The sequence below is a fragment of the Artemia sp. Qi Xiang Cuo genome, chromosome 4 (assembly GCF_049724085.1).
Source record: "Artemia sp. Qi Xiang Cuo chromosome 4, ASM4972408v1, whole genome shotgun sequence".
In the NCBI taxonomy this organism is placed as follows: domain Eukaryota; kingdom Metazoa; phylum Arthropoda; class Branchiopoda; order Anostraca; family Artemiidae; genus Artemia; species Artemia sp. Qi Xiang Cuo.
The window spans coordinates 29148442-29168534 of NC_142797.1; the positions used below are offsets into that span (position 1 = coordinate 29148442).

The window sequence follows — 20093 nt, forward strand, 5'->3', positions numbered from 1 at the left end:
TTATAGTCATTGTAGGTGGTGTCGTCACAGCGATGACGTAGAAACCAAATTGTCTTGTTACCCCAACAGTTGAATCGTAGGCTAGATTCCTCTTCCCAGAATAATTTAAATCCACGACGATACCAATCTCGTAGAAATAAACTAAAATCACGTTTAGGGTTCTTTCCAATCATAGCGGGGTAAGTATTCTCCCACTGATCACATTTATCATAGTGACAATTGGAGCACAGGTGCCCTCTAGGATGAGAGTCACACACCTCCTCAGGACATGAATTACATCCTTTAATTTGTACTGCATAGCCTGTATGAAATTTACAAGGATTACATAATTTACACTTTTAACTATAGTCATAAATAATTGTATAATTCTCACAATGATTCCAACTGCCAAGAGTGTACACGCACAATAGACATATATAGAACATTTTTCGGCTTCCGATGTCAACTCACTCACAGCTAAAACGAAACTGATCCTCTTCGTTCGATAAATTCAATGAGAGGGAAATGGGGGGGAGAGGAGTAGCTCTGTGACGTTACCTCCTTCGAATGATGGGGGAGCCATCTACATTGAATCCATTGGCAATGTTTTCAAAGTATATCCACAATATGATTCTGCCTTGTTTCAATTAATATATCAATAAATTGACTATAAGCATTTGAATCACATTTTAAAAGTTTCATACAATAGTCCAATGGGGGAGAATCACTCCTCATTATATTGTCAAGTGTTCCCCGACAAGATAATATCCTGCGTTGAAGAGATAACTCGAGAAAATCATCATCCAAAATCAAATGTTTTTCCTTAAACACTAGATTTGATCTAATTCTCTCTTTCTCAAATTTATTCATTTTTCGATCCTTTCACTCCGACTGCTGACTCTAGACTGACCCTGATTCGTTAGCCCTAACCAGAAAAGAAAGAGAACATTTTCGATTTCGAAACAATTTTATTGAATAATTACAACAACAACAACAACATCAATAATACAGAGCATGTACAATTAGCGATACTGTTTATTGTCTTCAATATGTTTCACCAATGCACTTAAAGCACATTGAATCCTATTCACATGCGCTATATCAATTTTAGCGGCGAAACATAATTGATCCTCCATTTTAAATTTGCTCAAGGATATCACATATCTTGTATATACTACATCCCATTCCAGACAAAGCCGTGATCCTTTCGTGATTTCCACCGCAATGTTTGGTGCTCTTGTACTATTATCATCAACTCCACTATCAACTTCTAATAGTGTAAACATTCCACTCGCCATCGTCAACACACACAAATATATATCCAAATGAGTATAGTCAAAACTGTTCTTCTCACTCCTTTGAATTCTATTCACAGACTAATAAAACTATAGCAAAAAACCCGTTCCTTATATTCCCACCACCGCTAATATGTAACAAGCCCTCTGATTGGTTGAGAAGGGGGATGTATCCGACTCGCTGATTGGCTGAGAAGGAAACACATGATCTAACTGTTTCCGGGAAAGTCGTAACATCTGGCTCGAGAGCAACAACAACAAATACTGTTTCTGGACACCATGACATTCGCCTCGAGCATGTACATGACCAAAACAACAACAAATACTATTTCTGGATCATAACGTTCGCTGAGAGCGTGCACTTACAACAACATCAAATACTATTTCTGGACACCATGACATTCGCAATCGATTACGCAATCAATTTCTCGGAAATTCACTTCCCCCTCGAGTCCCAGATCAATAACATTGTTCCCGTTAGAATTCAATGCGCATGTGCAACCTTCGCCCCGGAGCTATTACACATAGAAACATCAAATAAATCGACCTTGGAAAAAGAGGTCATTGACCCCATTAACCACGTGTTCTCCCTAATGACTCTATGCCCATATTGTTTCATAATTCCCCACGCTCGTGAATCAATAATTCCCTCATCGATTATGTAAATCACCCCTCATGCCATTACAAGTGGCCAAACAACAACAACAACAGATCGATTGACCTTGACCCCCATTAGACTCGATCGATAATCCTTGAATAAATTATGTCCCGTCAGCATTAAACTAAATTGTAGATGGCAGCACGGTGTTCTCGTGGGGCTCAATAAGGCATCTCTACTGGCCTTTTAAAGTTCCTTTAGGTGAATGTAAGAAACATTTTGAACAGCAATATCTAAATATCACGAAGGAGCATCAGACATGCCTAGGTGGAGAATGGCCCAAAATCGGCTGGGAACCACTGCTCTAGCGCATATACTATCATCAACGTCTTCCCTGTCCTCTCTTAAATGTTTTCTTCTTTTTAAATTCAAATCTAAATTCTGGACATGACTTCGTCATTCCAACCTTCTTGGGTATCATCAAAAGTCAGAACTGGTCAGTTTAAGGTGAGAATCTGACGGTATAAGTGTGCTGAATGTTTCTACTTCAAGCAAGATAAACAGACAGTAGCGACCAGGGAGCAACTGGCATAACTTTTCTAAGCAAAATCCGCCATTTATCATCTCTAACCATCCCCACCCTTTCCCTAGGCTAGAATAAATTACTCCACATGCCTATTTTCCGGAATCTGTAAAATATTACAAAGGCTCGGGACTTGTACTTGAATGACAAAAACATAGTGAAGTATTAATAGTTTAATATTTTGAACACAACATATAATACCAAAAGCATAAACTAAAGCCAGGGCATTTGTGATAGCATTTGGTACAAATTCTCAGCTTAATTCATGTACTTTTGAAGACCTGTATAAGACAAAGAAACACATAAATACACTCAAGCACAGAAAAATATTTAAACATAATAATATACAGAAATGTAAAGGACAGTGTGCAAATTCTAAGAATTCTTGTAAAAATATAAAAATTGGAAATTAAACAGTTGAAACCATATTCCACTTCACCACACTTATTAACCAAATTCTTTATGTCGCCATGTTGAAATTAATTTTCAATTAGTATGGTCTGTTTTTGAACATGAAATCTGTTGAAAGGTTCTTTTTTAATTGTGAAAATTTTATTTCTTACAAAAAAGAACCTGCAGCAGTTAGCTACATTATAAGTTTAGGACTATTTTTTTTTATAATTTCTTTGGTTAACATTCGATCGACAAAGCTTTTGTCAGTAATTGTCGATTTCGAATGAATTCGACTATAAGGTAAATTTGACATGCATCTTAATCACTTTCGAGCTACAGTAAAACAAGTTGCCTTTTCTTCCGAGGGTGAAATGAATGTTATTTTTTGAATATTTTAATACACCATTTCACTGCCCATAAAACTTTGTTTAAATAACAATAAAATGTCCTCAAAATGGTAAGTAACAAATAACAAAATGTAATAAACAAAAAATTGCGAAGAAAGGAAACGAGGACAATTAACAGCCAGTGAAAAAATTGAAAAATTATGCAAATATTTCGGTCAAGACCTCCGCTTGACCGTCCTCAGTGCAGAATAAAACTGATAAAAATATAAAAACCAAACCTTAAAATAAAAACACGAAACTAAAATTGGACGACCCTTTCCTAGTAACGGTGAAAGGGTAACTGAATAAAAAACACAAGTCTAAATGGCATTTTAGAATTTCATTTTGCGTAAAGCACTTTTAAAGGCTGATCGCTTTCCAGTTTGATTGTTATCGGAGACTCTATTCGATTGCACAATATAACTTTGTGGATGTATGTAAAAACGATCAGAATTAATAATTTTGTCATAAATGGGACATAGAATATTCTTGATTTCATTCCATATTCCCCAAGGTTAAAAAATCAGGAAACACAAACTCTCAAAAAATTAAAAAAAGACCCACACATCATTATCACCAGGGCTGATAAAGGAAATAAAATTGTTATCCTTGATAAAACTTCATATAATACAAAATTTACAGATATTTTATCCGACACCCATACTTACAAGCCCATAGATTTAGACCCCACCGATAAGTTCACCCGTTTAGTACGAAAGGAACTAAGAATTTTGCAAACTGAAAGACTTATTACTCCAGAAATGTATAAATTATTTTACCCTAAAAGTTGTTCAGCTCCTAAATTTTACGGGCTCCCAAAAATCCATAAAGATGGAGTCCTTGTACGCCCAATTGTGGCTTCCTATAGCTCTCCGACTGCCAGATTGGGGAAATGGTTATCAACACTTTTTCGCCCCCTTATGCAAACACAAACTTCATACATAAGAAACTCAGTTCACCTTGTTGAAAAATTAAAAGACATTGAAATAAAAAAAGATACAATTTTGGCCAATTTCGATGCCATTTCTATGTATACGTCTTGCGACATTAAAAAATGTGAACTAGCTCTTCAAAGGAAACTAGAAGATAATATTGATCAAATGGACTACAAAACACTGGATATAGAAACTATTATGCGTCTCGTCCGTCTTTGCAATAGTTCCTCCTCATATTTCCGATACAATAATCAATTTTTCACCCAAATTAGGGGTTTACCCATGGGTACAAGTCTTTCACCATTTTTGGCAACTTTTTATATGGAATTCATAGAAATCTCTGCTCTGGAAAATTTTCCGATAAAACACCGTTTCTGGGGTAGGTTTGTCGATGATATTATTTCTCTGTGGGAGCACGGAGGAGAGTCACTTAACTCCTTCTTAACTCATCTAAACACTTTGGACTCTAACCTTCAGTTCACTTTAGAACTAGAACATAATCACAAACTTCCTTTCCTAGATGTTTTAATTTTCAATAAGTCTCCTGGCCTTGAATCTTCTATTTATAGAAAGCCTACGCATAAAGAGAGGTATTTGCATTTTTCCTCCAACCACTCTCCCTGCATAAAAAGAGGAGTTGTTATTTCTTTGTTTGAAAGATTAATAATAATATGCTCACAGCCTCAAATATACTCAGAATTGAACTATATTAAGGACATTTTATTTTGCAATGGCTACCCTATAAAATTACTTGAGACCATTATAGACAGAAGACGAAAAAAAGGCAGAAGGGAGGGCATCAGGTCCACAAGCCCCAACAGATACCGTCCCATTGGTGGATGATAAGAAACTTTTCACTGTTCTACCCTACATTCCAAAATTGAGTGACAAATTTAAAAGAATCCTTAAAAAACATAAACTTAGCGTCGCCTTTAAAAATTCAAATATTACACATAACTTTTTTAACAACGGCAAAGATAAAACCAGCCCCATTCTGGGTAGTGGTGTTTATAGAATTCCTTGTTCTTGTGGCTGTTTTTATGTTGGTAGAACCCAACAGCAATTGGGGGAGAGGTTATCTGAGCACAAGTCCTCAATTGACAAGGCAATGAGGTTACGCCAAAGGCCTGAGGTTTTTGATTCCGCCTTGGCGCAACATGTGTACGAGAATCCACACCATTTCATTTTGTTTGACGAGGCCTCTATCGTTGCCCCCGTTAAAGGTCTCACGCAAGTTTTCAGGGAGGCAGTTGAAATAAAAAGCACATTCACCAAAAGGTAGCTCTCAATAGAGACACTGGAGAAATTTTTCTAAGTCCCATTTATGACAAAATTATTAATTCTGATCGTTTTTACATACATCCACAAAGTTATATTGTGCAATCGAATAGAGTCTCCGATAACAATCAAACTGGAAAGCGATCAGCCTTTAAAAGTGCTTTACGCAAAATGAAATTCTAAAATGCCATTTAGACTTGTGTTTTTTATTCAGTTACCCTTTCACCGTTACTAGGAAAGGGTCGTCCAATTTTAGTTTCGTGTTTTTATTTTAAGGTTTGGTTTTTATATTTTTATCAGTTTTATTCTGCACTGAGGACGGTCAAGCGGAGGTCTTGACCGAAATATTTGCATAATTTTTCAATTTTTTCACTGGCTGTTAATTGTCCTCGTTTCCTTTCTTCGCGATTTTTTGTTTATCATGATTAGCCAGTGTGGTCTCAGAAATTATTTACAAAATGTAATGACTAATACTAACACATCACTACAGCAAAAAACCACCTAAGTTCAACACAGCTTCGCACGTTCCTCCTCCATCCCAGTCTATCTAGAGTCAAACTGTTTAGCCCTCCCCAATAAATTCCAATTTCCTTTAAATTCTTCTTTGCGATCCCGTACCACCAATATGGGGACGACCTGCTTTCGTTTTGCCCTAGATGGTTTGCCGATAATGACAATTTTTGACAATCTGCCGTCCTTCATCTGTATGGCGTGTACTAGTTAGCTTATCCTTTTTCTCATTATAGCCCTAGAAAGCGAGATACGCTAGAACTACCTTTTTCGTACGGTTTACTGTTTGAAGTGCAGGTAGTCGAACGAGTAGCCAAAACAATCCGTTGACGATTCGGAAAATATCCCACCAATCCTCCTCTGTCTTTCGGAGAACCCACTTTTCTGAGCTATGCTTGACCACTGTCATTACTGTAGGTTCTAATATTCTAAACATAGCTTGACGACCTATCTTCCTACTCTTCCAAACTTTTTTCAACCGTGAGAATAGAAAACAAAAATAAAAGAATTATTGTTTATTTTTATGTACTTCCGACAACATACAACTCGGTTCAATTGGACAGAATATCATGGCTTTTACTTGTTAAATGTTTTATCTTGATTTTTTTTTTTTTTTGTGGCTACTACAAAACAGCGCAGTACTTACATAGGAAGAAAAAAAACATTTTTTGTGTTTTTTTTTATTCCCATTCCTCCACCCCACTGTCACGTTTTATAACACTGTATTTATTTATTTACTTCGTTTTAAAGCAGAAATTACACAATACGGCACAAAGAAAAACAATCAGAGAAACAATAATGCAAAAGAACAAAGGACACTCGAGATATTTACATCGAGCAATCTCGATGTAAATATGAATTCACAAAACAAATGTTTACCAATACATGGGCACATACACTATGTTATCAAACATACCTGAGGCGTTAGAGACGTCATGCAAAACCAGAGTGATTCTTTTATATTAAATTCTCTTTTTTCTTCATCATCAACATATCTTTCAGGATCATTTGTGTAAGAATATGGGCTAAAGCGGTCGAACAGCCAAAGAATGCTCCTGAAAACCAATATAGAATATATTTGAGCCAGAAAAGTTAATATTTTGTCGTGAAAATATTATAGCTTGCGGACAAAGGAATATACAGTTACCATTTCATATAATATGCTTTAAAAAGGCTTTTTTTTCAATTGAAAGGAGAGAATTATGACTAAACTTTAACAAATACCATTTATCCTAAACAAACAAATATGTATGTACATATATATATATATATATATATATATATATATATATATATATATATATATATATATATATATATATATATATATATATATATATATATATATATAGACGCCGGCACCGCGCCGGCGGATCGACCCAACGCCGCTGACGAGAGGCCCGGTCAAACACCGCCGAAGTGTCGTAACGCCGGCGGCGGCGTTCGGTCGACTTTAAATTAATTTTGCGGCAATTCTTTATTGCGTCAACCGCAAAGTCGGAGCTTTTCCTTTTCGTGTGGTTTAGTATTTCGATTTTCCTGATTAGAAATCAAGCAGGGCTTGCACTATCCCCGAGTTTTCGGGTATTTCCCCGAAAACCTATGCGTCACCCCGAAAAAGAAATGTGGTTCCCCGAATCGCCGAAAATCATGCAATCACGGTGCCACCCCTTGCGATTTATCACCAGTGAATTCCCCTGCCAAATTTTACTTTGCATGCCATAATACTTCACTAATCTCTTGTTCATTAATTTTCGTCTCTTTTGTTACTTTGCATAAAAACCAGACAGATACAATATGCAATTGCAAATATTGCAATATGCACAATTCTTCATATGTTGACAAAAAACAGTATCGTCTTTATGAAATGAGTTTAAATAATTTTGAATGTAGTTTCCCAATCACTATTTCTAATATCGTTCGTAGTCAAGAATTTTATTTTCAAGTTGAACAGAATTATAGAACGAATTCACTACTATACAGCTACAGCCTTTAGTTGGATTCTGAAATTGACAGCCGACAGTTTGTTTCTACAGCTGAATTGTAAATTTGCAGATTTTTTTTGCTGTTTTTAGATAAGATTTTCTTAATGTTTAATGCTCAATTGTTGAACGCCTGAATGTTTAATACTCAATTGTTCGGAAGCTACCCCAACAATATGACTCATAAATAAATTGTAAATTATTGCTTATAGAGGGGGGGATAGGGGGCTATCATTTTTAAGTGATAATACCTTATTTTTTTTACTGAAAACAGGGTTGCCAAAAGGATAACTATTTTTTTCATTTAAAGTGGAGACAGAAGAAAATGATATCAAATTCCCTGGGAAACCATTGAAATATTTTGATAGACCCACGGCCCCCCATTAAGACTTGTTCATTGTCTTTGATATTTTGCGATTTCTCATAGGCTACTTGCCTAATTTGGCTTTTGTGTGTGCTCCATTTTAATTAGATTCTTTGGATCTTATTGAATGCCACGGCGAATCTATGAGTCAGTTTTCCAATAATTTGATGTGTATCTGAATATTTTCGACATTTTTGTTGTTGTATTTGTACCCCTTTACTCATACACTCAATTTTTTTCAAGGAACACTAAGCTGTTTAACGTTATTTTGCTTGTTTGTTTGAACCATGAAAGCTGAGACGGTATCCTATCAAGGTGGTATCCAAAGGGGGGGGGGGGTAGGGGGGAGGTATTACACTTAAATGATAATATCTCAAATTTTTTTATTGAAAGCAGGGATCCCAAAAAGTTATTTTTTTTTAATTTAAAGCAGAGACGGCATTTTATCAAGGTGGTATCCAGAGGGGGGGATGAGCTATCATATTTAAATGATAATAACTTGATTTTTTTTTCGAAAGCAGGGGTGCCAATAAGTTAACTTTTTTTTATTTAAAGCAGAGACAGTGTCCTATCAAGATGGTATCCATAGGGGGGGGGGGCATAGGGAGTTATTATATTTAAGTGATAGTACCTTGTTGACGAAAAGTTTACAAAAATTAACAAGATTTTCGTTAGTTATACTTGATACAGCACTTGCACGGTTTTATCGTCCAAAGGGAAAGGGACATATGCGTCCAACCCGTTTTTTTTCTTATTGATGAAGCGGGTTTAATTTGAAAACATTCATTCATAAGGACCAGGCAGATTCACACTAAAACAAATTGGTGTGACGAAAGTAATATCGACATCCCCACCTAACGTTGCGCTCGCGTGACAATGGCGCCCTTGGTCCAGTGCCTAAGTTACATTAAAAAGCCAGGTCACACTAAAAGAATTCAATTTGGGAGGTTCAAGGAGGAGTCTTTGGCAGTCTTATGACCTCAGGGTACTATATGTTGCAACGTTCTTACGTATCTACAGTGGTTTAAAGAATTCGATCACCCCACAAATGATGACCAAAAATATACACAAATATAATAAATGTAACGTTTGGAATATTATAAACTTTTTTCATAGCTTTGAAGAAAAGCAAAAAAGGCTAAATACCCCTAACTACGATTGAAAGCTATTTTAAAAAGAAACTCTTTGGAGATTTCCATGGAAATGACCATAGCAGAAGCTTTGACCCTGGGTGAGAATCTAAGAGGAGTCTTTGAGTATTTTGACCACAGGTGACTTACTGTTGCGACTTTCTTAAATTTGGTAATTTTTGTGAGCATTTGGAAATCAAAGCTTACACTCAATAACTGATACTAAGTGTCCTAACATTTTGCTTGGGTTAAAAGTGACGAACTAGGATGAAAATCTCAACATCTTCGTGGAGCTACTTCAGTCTGCATATTATTTAATTTAATTACATTTAGAACGGAAGAGCTTTTCATTTTTTACCAGAAAATAGCTGGCATTTAAATTTTCTTCATACCGAATAAACCATTAAGTGTTTTTTGTTTCAGTGTAATTGAAGTGTTCTCATGTGATGTGTTCATCATGTATTTTTCAATTTGATAAATTTACTCCTTTAGATGCAGTTTATAATTTGACTGATAATAGGTATTTATCAATTTATAATTTGGAATGAATCCCCAAAGCAAAAAAAAACCCAATAATATCCAAAAGAGCAGCCAAAAGCAATAAAAAAGCAGCAGTTCAGCCTTAGCCTGCATGACACATATTCTATAAAGAAACCAAAAAAAATTAAAGTGTATTTTTTAAAAATTGTAATTAAAAATCAGTTTTTAATACAAGAAGTCTTTTTAAGAATCAAAAAGAGCAAAAAAAAAACAATCATTATCGAAGTAGCCCATTTCAACTGTTTTAAAGGTGACAAAACAGATGTAGGCAAAGGGCATTATGAAAAAACTAAGCTTCTAAGTTCAAAGTTATATTCAAAGTTTTACCCAGATAACTGACGAATTTTGTGATACGGTATTTGAAGTTGTATATGCAGTAATGCTCGATGAAAAAAACTACTAGTTTTGATAATTATTTGTGTTAAGAATACATAACTAATAGATAATTCAACTACTCGTATTATGCAAGGGTCCTGAAACGCCACAGTAAATTCGTTTCTATCACATTTCTACTTCTCTTGATGAATAACGAAGAAGAACAGTTTCCAGCCTGCGACTTGCGAATTTTTGAACTCATGAATAGGCTCGAATCTGTTGTAAATTTAAGCTGTGATTTGAGAAAGACTGATGAAAACATTAATGTTTGCGGTCAACATTATATATATATATATATATATATATATATATATATATATATATATATATATATATATATATATATATATATATATATATATATGAACAACAGTTCTTCTTTGCCCAATTTTGACTAAAAGGTAAAATGAACAACATGATATATAGATGTCTCTCTGCTTTTAGTTAAATGACCTGAGTTTTTTATACATCGAGCATCCTGTGATGAGGTGCTGAAATTGAAGTTACTGATATTAATTTTTCTATGTTGAATCTCCCACGCTCCCTTATCTCTCTTGAAATTTGTGAGTGAAGTTACCTCGTTGAGGTTCTGCAGCGTTACATATACTGTCTCAGGTTGAGTCACCTGTCAGATTTCAATGTCCGTTCACATTTTTGGGTTGTTAGTGTTGATTTTTCTGTTACTGAAGAATTATGCAAGGATCAGATTGTTTTCCTGGAATTTTAGTAAGTACACATGAGAGCGGGGAGTGAGGGCGAGTGGGATTGAATGAAGGTGTTATGAGTACTATTGAGATTGAGGAATAGATTTGTGAATAATCCGGACTCAAAGGCTCCATAAACGTCTGTACAAGCAGAGTTGGTGTTGACTCTAATTCATACCCGGACATGACTCTATAAAGTATAAAATTTCGAACTTTTTACCAAACCTTATTTTTGATGCTTCAATTTTTAAATGAGACTATACAAATAGCTTTGCAATCCCATGTTGAGTTTGCGCGCATTATATCAGTTCTCATTCAGCATCCGCCAGTGAAGGTCACATATATTTTGTAAGGGATTAAAGAGTGACACAATTTTGTAAAGGATTAAGTCTTACGCAATTACCTGAATGCACCCAAATATCGGAGATTGGATTTTTTGACTGGATTGTTATTACTCGGTAACGTCACTGATTAGTTATTGTTACAATGCAACCGGATAGAGGTGATTCGACAATGAACAGTTAGTTTCTACAAGAGATAAATTTTAAGCTGGATTTGCTGCCGGAATTGACATCAAAAATAGACGCTCTCCCGAAACTTGTGGAAAGTGTAAATTCTGTCGCGGCACAGTTAGCACAAGTGAATGTTCAGCTAAAATCGAACGCAGAAGCTAACGAGAAACTGAAGAGTGAATTGATACTGGTTCGCCAAAATTTACAGTCAGCCACACTTAGAGCTGACCGTTTAGAGGATGAGTTGCGGCGCAGTAATGTTATGATCTACAACTTTGAGACGGTGGATCCGAGAAGGTATACCCTTAGTGAAGAGATTATGAAGGTTTTGAACGACGTAATTCCCAATTTGCGCCTCACCCGCAGTAATGTAAGAGACTCTTTACGATTGAAGGCAGGTCCTATTGTGCTAAAGCTGAATTCGATGGATGTAAGAAATATGATTTTAAGGGGAAATCCACTTCTACGAGAATATGGACTTTCTGCTGCACCCGATTATAGCCCAGCGTGAAGCTAGAAAACACCTCAGAGTAGAAATGAATAAAGCTCTTTCTGAAGGTCATTCTGCCTATCTCAGGGGTGTCAAACTCTATGTGAACAATGTTATGTTTAAATATGATGAGCTATCGAATAAGGTTATAAAGGAGACTCCGCGCACCACGCAAAAAGTACAAAAGGCAAGAGCACCTACTGCAGGCGCCATTAATAAGGGCAGCGAAGTTGTTATTCGAGAAAATGCGGAAGACAATTCGGGTAGCGATGCAACAATGTCGGATAGCGATGCGGAACAGTAGTTGAAGTTGATGTGAATAACCCTGCACCTACTGGCAGTAAAACCTACCATAAAGACACTATTTTAGCGAGGTCTCCATTAAAGGGTAATGATAAGAAGACGCGAAAATTATCGGAAGTTATTAGTCCTGAAGAACAATCAAGGGGAAACAGTAGGAATGTCTCCAGGCGAGTGTCGCCCACGGGAGGTTGGCCAAATAGAGTTGGTCGGTACGTGTCGAGGGGCCCCTGTGGAGGTACCCCATATAGTAACAGATATCGTGACTATTACCGCATTACTCCGAAATATTCAGATTTTGATGCAGCTAATACCGAAGAGCGACAGGTACGCAGTGACTAGGAAAAACTCGGCCACATACATCGAATAAGTTTAGTAACCTGGAACGTACAAGGTGTGAAAAATAAAGTGAAACTGATTAGTGAAGATTTAAAGTCAATCGATATTATAGGGTTAGTTGAAACATGGCATAGCGCAAGTGACCCTCCAATATTCGACGGTTTTAGTGTTGAGCATGTTGCGCAAAAGCCAGCTGGAAACATGCGCTGCTATGGAGGGATAACCGTGTTACTAAGTAAAGTTCGTTTCGGTTGTTATCATAGAATTGCTAGTAATTCAGAGAACATTCTTTGGGTACGGTTGGAGTTAGTGAGAAATAAATGGATGACTTTAGGATCTGTGTATATAGCGCCTCAGAATAGTTCCTATAATAGAGAGGAAACATGGGATGTGTTAGCTGAAGAGTTAAGTAGACTAAGAAGGGATTTTACAGAGGATGTTTTTGTTGTTATGGGAGATTTTAACGCCTATACGGGTGCTTTATTAGAAATGGAGAGTGTTTCGTTCCGAGAAGTGTCTGACTTGGTTCCATCTGAGTATGGAATGCCTAGAGGTAGCAGAGATATGGAGAGGAGGGTGAATTGTTGGGGGAGAAGGCTCTTGGAGCTCTGCTCGGAGAATGGTCTAATAACTGGGAATGGGAGATTTGGAACTGATAGGGGAGTAGGGAAGCTTACCTGTATGTCGGGAGCTCGTCCGAGTCTGATAGATTACGTTTTGGTTGACAGTGGGCTTACAGCTCAATCAGTTGATGTTGAGGTACTTCAGTCAGTTGGTTCAGACCACTGGCCAGTTAAGTTAGAGTTGGGTTTAGAGGTTGAAGGTAAGAGGAGCGGTATTGGAAAGAGGTATGAGACAGTCGGTCAAGAGAAGGTTAGAGTTCAAAAACCGTTAAAAAAAGATTGGAATAATAAAGAAATTGATAATATGAATGAGATAATAGCGAGACCGGAAGTAATGGATAGATTAGAGGAGATTAGAAAACTAGATTGCGGTGCTGAGGAAGTCCTTGCCGAGTTATGTAAGTTAGTGCACCAGTGGTCTAGTAAAGCGGTAGAAAGGAAAGTTAAATCAGGAGATAAAGGATATTATGATGAGGAATGTAGAAGGTTAAAGCAGGAGGTAGAAACAGAATTAGAAATTGTTAGGCAGTGCCAGGATGAAGAATTGCGGCTAGAAGCGTTGAATTTTTATAGAGTTAAGAATAGGGAATATAAGAAATAGCTGAAGAGGAAAAGCAGGGAATGGGATAGTTGAGAAAGGAAAAAAATGATGTAGGATTTTACACTAGGGAATGTTAAAGAATTTTGGAGTAGAATGAGAAAGGAAAGAGCTAATATTTCAGGTCGAACTCCTTCGCCGGAGTCTTGGCCTGGTTATTTTGTGAATTTAGAAGGAGATTGTGAAGGGGTAGAAGAGGATAGTTAGGCTTAATGTTCAGGTGAAAGTATTTTCTCGCTGCAGGAGAATGATTATGAATTAGTAGGGGAAGTAACAAGAAAGGAGGTTAGAGAAGTAGTTAGTAAGATGAAAGGAGGTTCAGCACCAGGTTTGGATGAGATACCAGCCTGGGTGGTTAAGAAATTTGTGTCGGTGTTTTTGTCGATATTAGTTATAGCATTTAATAGTATTGTATCTACAGGTAAGTGGCCAGAATTATGAAAGACTTCAGTTGTTATAGCGCTTTTTAAGAAGGGGGACCCTAGCTGGAATGATAACTACAGGCCCATAGCTCTAGCATTAGTTTTTAGTAAAGTGTTAGAAATTTTTTTAGATAGGAGGCTAGATAGGTGGTTAGATAAAACTAAGGTTATAAATGAAGAGCAAGGAGGATTTAGGAAAGATTATAGTACAGCAGATAGGGCATTTGTGCTTAGAGCTTTAGTAGATAAGTATGGAAGAGGGAATAACCGTCTATATGCAGCTTTTTTAGACCTAAGAAAAGCTTTTGATAATGTTGAGAGGGTGCTTTTGGTAGATATTCTGAGAAGTATAGGTTTACCTAGTATTTTTTGTGAGGTTAGTTACTAGCATATATTGCGGATCTAAGGCGGTAGTAAAGGTAATAGATCAGGGTTTTTCTAGAGTATACAGAAACCGTAAAGGGGTAAAACAAGGTAGTGCTCTTTCCCCCCGTTTGTTTTCTATTTTTATAGATGATTTAGTTCAGTTTTGGAAAGAGGGTGGGCTCCGACAGTGGGTCTTGGTTCAAAATTATTTTCAGTTTTGCTTTTCGCTAATGATTGCGTACTTGTAGCTAAGTCTGCCCATGAATTACAGATTTTGTTAGATCTTGTTGCAGATTACTTAGATCTGAAGAAGCTCCAACTTAATGTTAAGAAGACAGAAATAGTTATTTTTGGTAAAAGAAAGGATGAAGAATGTAATGGTAACTTTATGTTTAATGGAGATGAAATAAAGATAGTTGAAAATTCAAAATATTTAGGTTTTGTATTTCAAAATAATGGTAGTTGGTGTGCCCACATTAAAGAGTCAGTAAAAAGGGGGAAAGCGGCTATATAGACGGTTTTTAGGAATGGTACAGTTATGGGTATTAAAAGTCTAGTAATGCATAAGAGAATATTTTTAACGAAGATTATCCCAGTTATTCATTATGGTGGGGAATTATGGGGGGTGGAAGTGGTAGAACAGCTGGAGACCCTTCAGGTAACTTATTACAAAAGGCTTTTCGGCGTCCATAGGACTACGCATACCCAGTTTTTGAAAGGTGAGCTAGGGCTTTTTTCGCTCCGTAAACATAGGCTGGTTCAGGTAGTTAGGTTTTGGATGAAGATAGTGCAGGTACCACGAGGTAAACTTATTAGAGAGGTCTATGAAGAGCTACTTGCTTCAGGGTGTAAGAGGTCGTGGCCGTTTAGGGTTAAATCCTTATTAGACAGATTAGAATTGTCATATATATGGAATGATGGTAGAGGTCCCGCCATTAGTCAGATTGATATAATATGAATAGTTAAACAAAGATTAGAAGATCAGAAGATACAGACATGGGGGAATGAAATTGAGAGATCCAAGACATTAAGCGTTTATAAGGATGTTCAAAAGGTGTTTGGCCAGGAGATTTACTTTAAATTTAATTTGCCAAGTAAGTATTTGTCATATTGGTTGTAGCTGCGGGCCAACTGTTTGCCTTTAAGATGGAGGAGTAAAGTATTTGAGAGAGGTAAGGGGTTCCCGGCGTCTAGGTACACGTGTCCCATTTGTAATATTGAAGAGGAAAATCTGGACCATTTTCTGTGCCGGTGCCAGGGGCTTACTGATTTGAGGGAGGGTATTTTTGGGAAAAGTAATTTTTCACTTCGGGGCATGTTGTCTCTGACGGTACCTAGCCTCATGTGTAGATTATGTAAAATTGTTGATCAGGCCCTAAAGATAGGAAAGGAATTAGTGTGAAGAAGATTTGTTATGGTTTGGAAAAACAATGCCGAAGGGACTTTTACTTTTTTTTTCCTTTTATATTTTATGTATAGTGTACATGGCACTGTATAAAGGCTTTTGAATACACGATTATTATTCTTATTTGTGTGACATTGTGTGTAATTATGTGAGTTATTTTTATAGTATTATGTGTGCTTTTGTGTTGCAATTGTTATGTTATTTTATTTTTATTTGCTATGGGCTGTGTTTAGTTATTGTTATATATGTTATTATCACGTGTTTTGACTTTATGTGCAACTGTGTTTGTTTTTGCCATGGCCCAAAGAGGCTTTTGTTTTGCAATAAATATCTATCTATCTATCTATCTATTACTCTTGGAATCGAGGTATTGACATGTTTTACTGTAATAATTAAAATGAAATAGCAAAAAAAGCACAAAAAAAACATAGACGCTCTTTACTAAGTGTAGGATGTCATAATCACTGTGACCATAAAACTGTGTTGACTATGTCTGTATGAAATCTATTTAAATAATGAAACCACAACAGGACATTTACGTGCTTGCTTTAGATTTACCTTTAAAGACTTTTGTTCTATTATGTTCAGAATGCAGAAACAGGGGACCGGTTTGTTGAGCAATGTAACAGCTTTAAGGGAATACAAAGAGGCACCCCAAATGTTATAATCTGATTTTTACTAAGCACATGGGTGTATATAACCTTCTAAGCTAATATCGAAAACGAAAGATTGGTTTCAATGGTAGCAAAAAGTTTTTTTTTGCGATACCAAAATATGACTAAATTTCAAGTAGAGAAATTGGATTATGTAACATTTTTATTACTTTAGCCAGTCCAAACCTTAAAGGATAATGAGGAGTGTTTACCAATGTGTTGGTCTCAGATAGATAAAAATAGCAACAAGCTTTATTGGTAGTAGAAGTTGTAAATACACAAAAAAATACTGATGGATATTACCCTTAGCAATCATGCGCTTGTTTCCTATTTCACAATTCTAGCTTGCCAAGGAGGAGATAAATACACTATGAATTTACTCCGCTAATGTCGTAAATAATCACACATGTAAAAAGTCTTAAGTCTATCTTACTAACTAGTACTAAAATCGCATTGACGATGTCTTCCGCGTATCATATATACTTAACATCGTGAACAGTGCATTTCTTGGCTGATGAAACAGTTTAATAGAAGGAGAAAATAAATACGAGTGTGCAAGATGCTAATGTTATTGACTTACGAGGTCAGAAAGTATGCTCCAAGAATACATCCCCAGACTTCATTTTCTAAGACAGTCAAAAATTTGAACAATGAAGTTGGAATAATTGGTTTCTTCATAAGAATCGTGATTCCTACAAGATCATAGTAGGGAATTGTAAAATCGATGACCGTTTCTCGTTCTGCTGTTACAGATAATGCTCCAAGTGCGATGTCAGCTTTCTGGAAGTTAATTTTTTAATTACTCTAATTTATCACTATGATTTAAAACATACTTTATAAACATAAACATACTTTTTTGTCATTTGGAGGTAAATTCTCTGATATCTTCAATAAAAAAGAAAAATAGAGCAGAGCATTAAACGATATCATAGTCACAATTATTCTTTTTATGTTTGACATTATCCAAATATTGCTAAGCGAAAAATGTAATTTTATGGAAGAGCCTATTGTAAACTTTTGCAAAGTGAGGTCTGTGTTCACTATTGTTTCAGACTTATTGTTTTAATCTAATGAATCCTTTGTGTTTGTAGAAATTTCATCGTTCTCAGAATCGTGCTAACTTGGAGAGAATTGGAGACAGCCATTACGTTAGTGCCTGTTTTTGGCAAAATTAATAAATCTCAAAGAATGTTTTTACGTTCTTTGAGAGTTTCTTGTGGCACAAGAATTAAAATGAGAAAAAATGTGACTTAATGGGACAGATCGTAAGCAAAACCTAGCGCAGTAAAAATTTCTTATCGGGAAGAATTTGCTCTTCATTTTTGTTTATTTAATATTTTTATATTGGCAATAAGAGGTAATTTTGCTGTGAAATGCTTGTAAACTATTATATGGAGTTTTAAGATTCAACTTTTTTTCGGAGGTCCTCTAGTTAGGTTGTGGGGAAGAACAGAATTACACTTCTCTAATTTAAAGGAATATATCTATATTATATATTAATACATAACGTTGTGATATTAAAATAAAAAAACATATAATAAATCATTATGTTAACACGCTTTTATGAAAATGAAAGAAGAAACTTCTGATGCATTTGACCGGATAACGGGGATCGTACATCCAGTGTATGACTTGCCCTGTGAAATTTGTGAAACGGCGGATGAGCTCAGGAAGTCTTGAATAACACCAGGGATTCTTGAAGCATCAAATTTAAGAAATTAATTGTATTTGGATTAATCAAACAGTAGGTATGTCGATAAACTGGGAGAATTCAAATTGATACGCAAAATAGCAAGCTCGATGAGAAGAACAGCTTAAAAAACACCAAAGCATATAGATAAGAACGTAGCGAATCAATTGAGTTTTAATCAATAAGGATAATGCTAATGGAATTTGGAAGGTTGTTAATAACATATTGGAAAAGAAGAAAGAAGCTCCACCCAGTTAATTGATGATTTAAGGGGAAATTGTTAATGATAAAATGATTATTACTAATAATTCTCTGATTTTGCTTTTCAAGTATAAGTCAAAATATACAGGCGGAACGACAGAAAATTTAAGTAATGGTTTTTCTGAAGATGAATTTGTAGATGACAGAGGAATTGAAAATGAAACAAAATTTCAAGCGTAAACTAAAAGTGAAGTTCAAGAAGTTGGGTAAACGATGAAAACTAAATAAGCAGGGACATATGGCTTTAATGTGAAGTCTTTTAAAATAGCAATGTTTTATTTACTACCATGTTTTGTTCACAAATACAATCAATCCTTTCGAACCGTTGTATTCCCTGGCACAGTTAAAAGGGAAAACTTCATTGCCTTTCGGAAAGGTGGGTGTTAGATTGATATTGTAAATTATAGACCAACAAGAAATCCTTCCCCGTGTCTCAGAAATATTTGGTAAAATTGTGCATAAAAGGAATTATGATCACTTTATGCAAATATGGATGTTGAGACCCAGCTCGAATTTTAAAAAGGCCATCGATGCCTGATGCCGTGAATTTTTACTTTGATACTATAAACGAATGTTTCTAATTTGCGAAAATATTTTGATTTTAGAAAGATCTTTGATAGAGGGGATTTTAAAATTTTAATCAAACGTCTACAGTCTTTTAAATTTCATAGTAACTGTCTAGAGTTTTTTGATAGTTTTCTAAGTAGTAGATCCACTCAAGTTGAACTAAACGATATTTTTTCCTCTCCTTTTCAAATTAAGTGTGGAGTACCTCAAGGGTCTGTCTGGGCATCACTTCTATATCTTGAATATATTGATTCTATAAGTTTTCACTTACTTGAGTGTTTTCTTGTAACTGTTGCGGGTGACACTACTTTAACTGTGTCTAGTCGATCTATTGATGATTTTGTGTTGGAACGTGAATAAAGTTTTAAAGTCATTTTATGTGTTTACAAGTTTGAGGTCTTTGTCAGTGAACACTAAGAAAACTGGTGTTGACCTTACAAGCGCTGCTAGGGAAATACTTCGTAATGGTATACCTTTTTCACAGGTATCCGAAGTCAATCAATCCATCTATCTATCAAGCAATCAATTTATTCAACCAATAAATCCACAACAAAAAAACTTCAACATAGACTTCCTCGTAAGGCTCTATGGCCAGAGAGAAAGAAAAAACAGAGAAGCGCCTTATTTAGGCTTCTAGCTTGATGGTAATTTATACTGGAAGCACCATAGTGATCTTGTCGCAGCCACACTTACTAGAGGTCAGGGATTCTTTGTCGATTAAGCAATGTTTTACCATTATGAGTTCTATTATAATTGTATCATACTACTGTTGTAACAAAAATTTCTTATGGTTATATACTCTGGTATAATAATTT

General features: G+C 35.7%; 1 protein-coding gene across 1 annotated transcript in view; it reads right to left on the reverse strand.

Annotated features, from left to right (window-relative positions):
- The window catches only part of LOC148952966 (ionotropic receptor coreceptor Ir25a-like), a 124755-nt gene that overhangs the window by 45062 nt on the left and 59600 nt on the right, over positions 1-20093 (reverse strand). The window contains exons 6-7 of the mRNA XM_089087839.1: positions 17341-17540; positions 6874-7012 (exon numbers count right to left, since the gene is read on the reverse strand). Of these exons, the coding sequence (XP_088943965.1) occupies positions 6874-7012; positions 17341-17540 (339 nt within the window). The remainder of the gene's footprint in view (positions 1-6873; positions 7013-17340; positions 17541-20093) is intronic.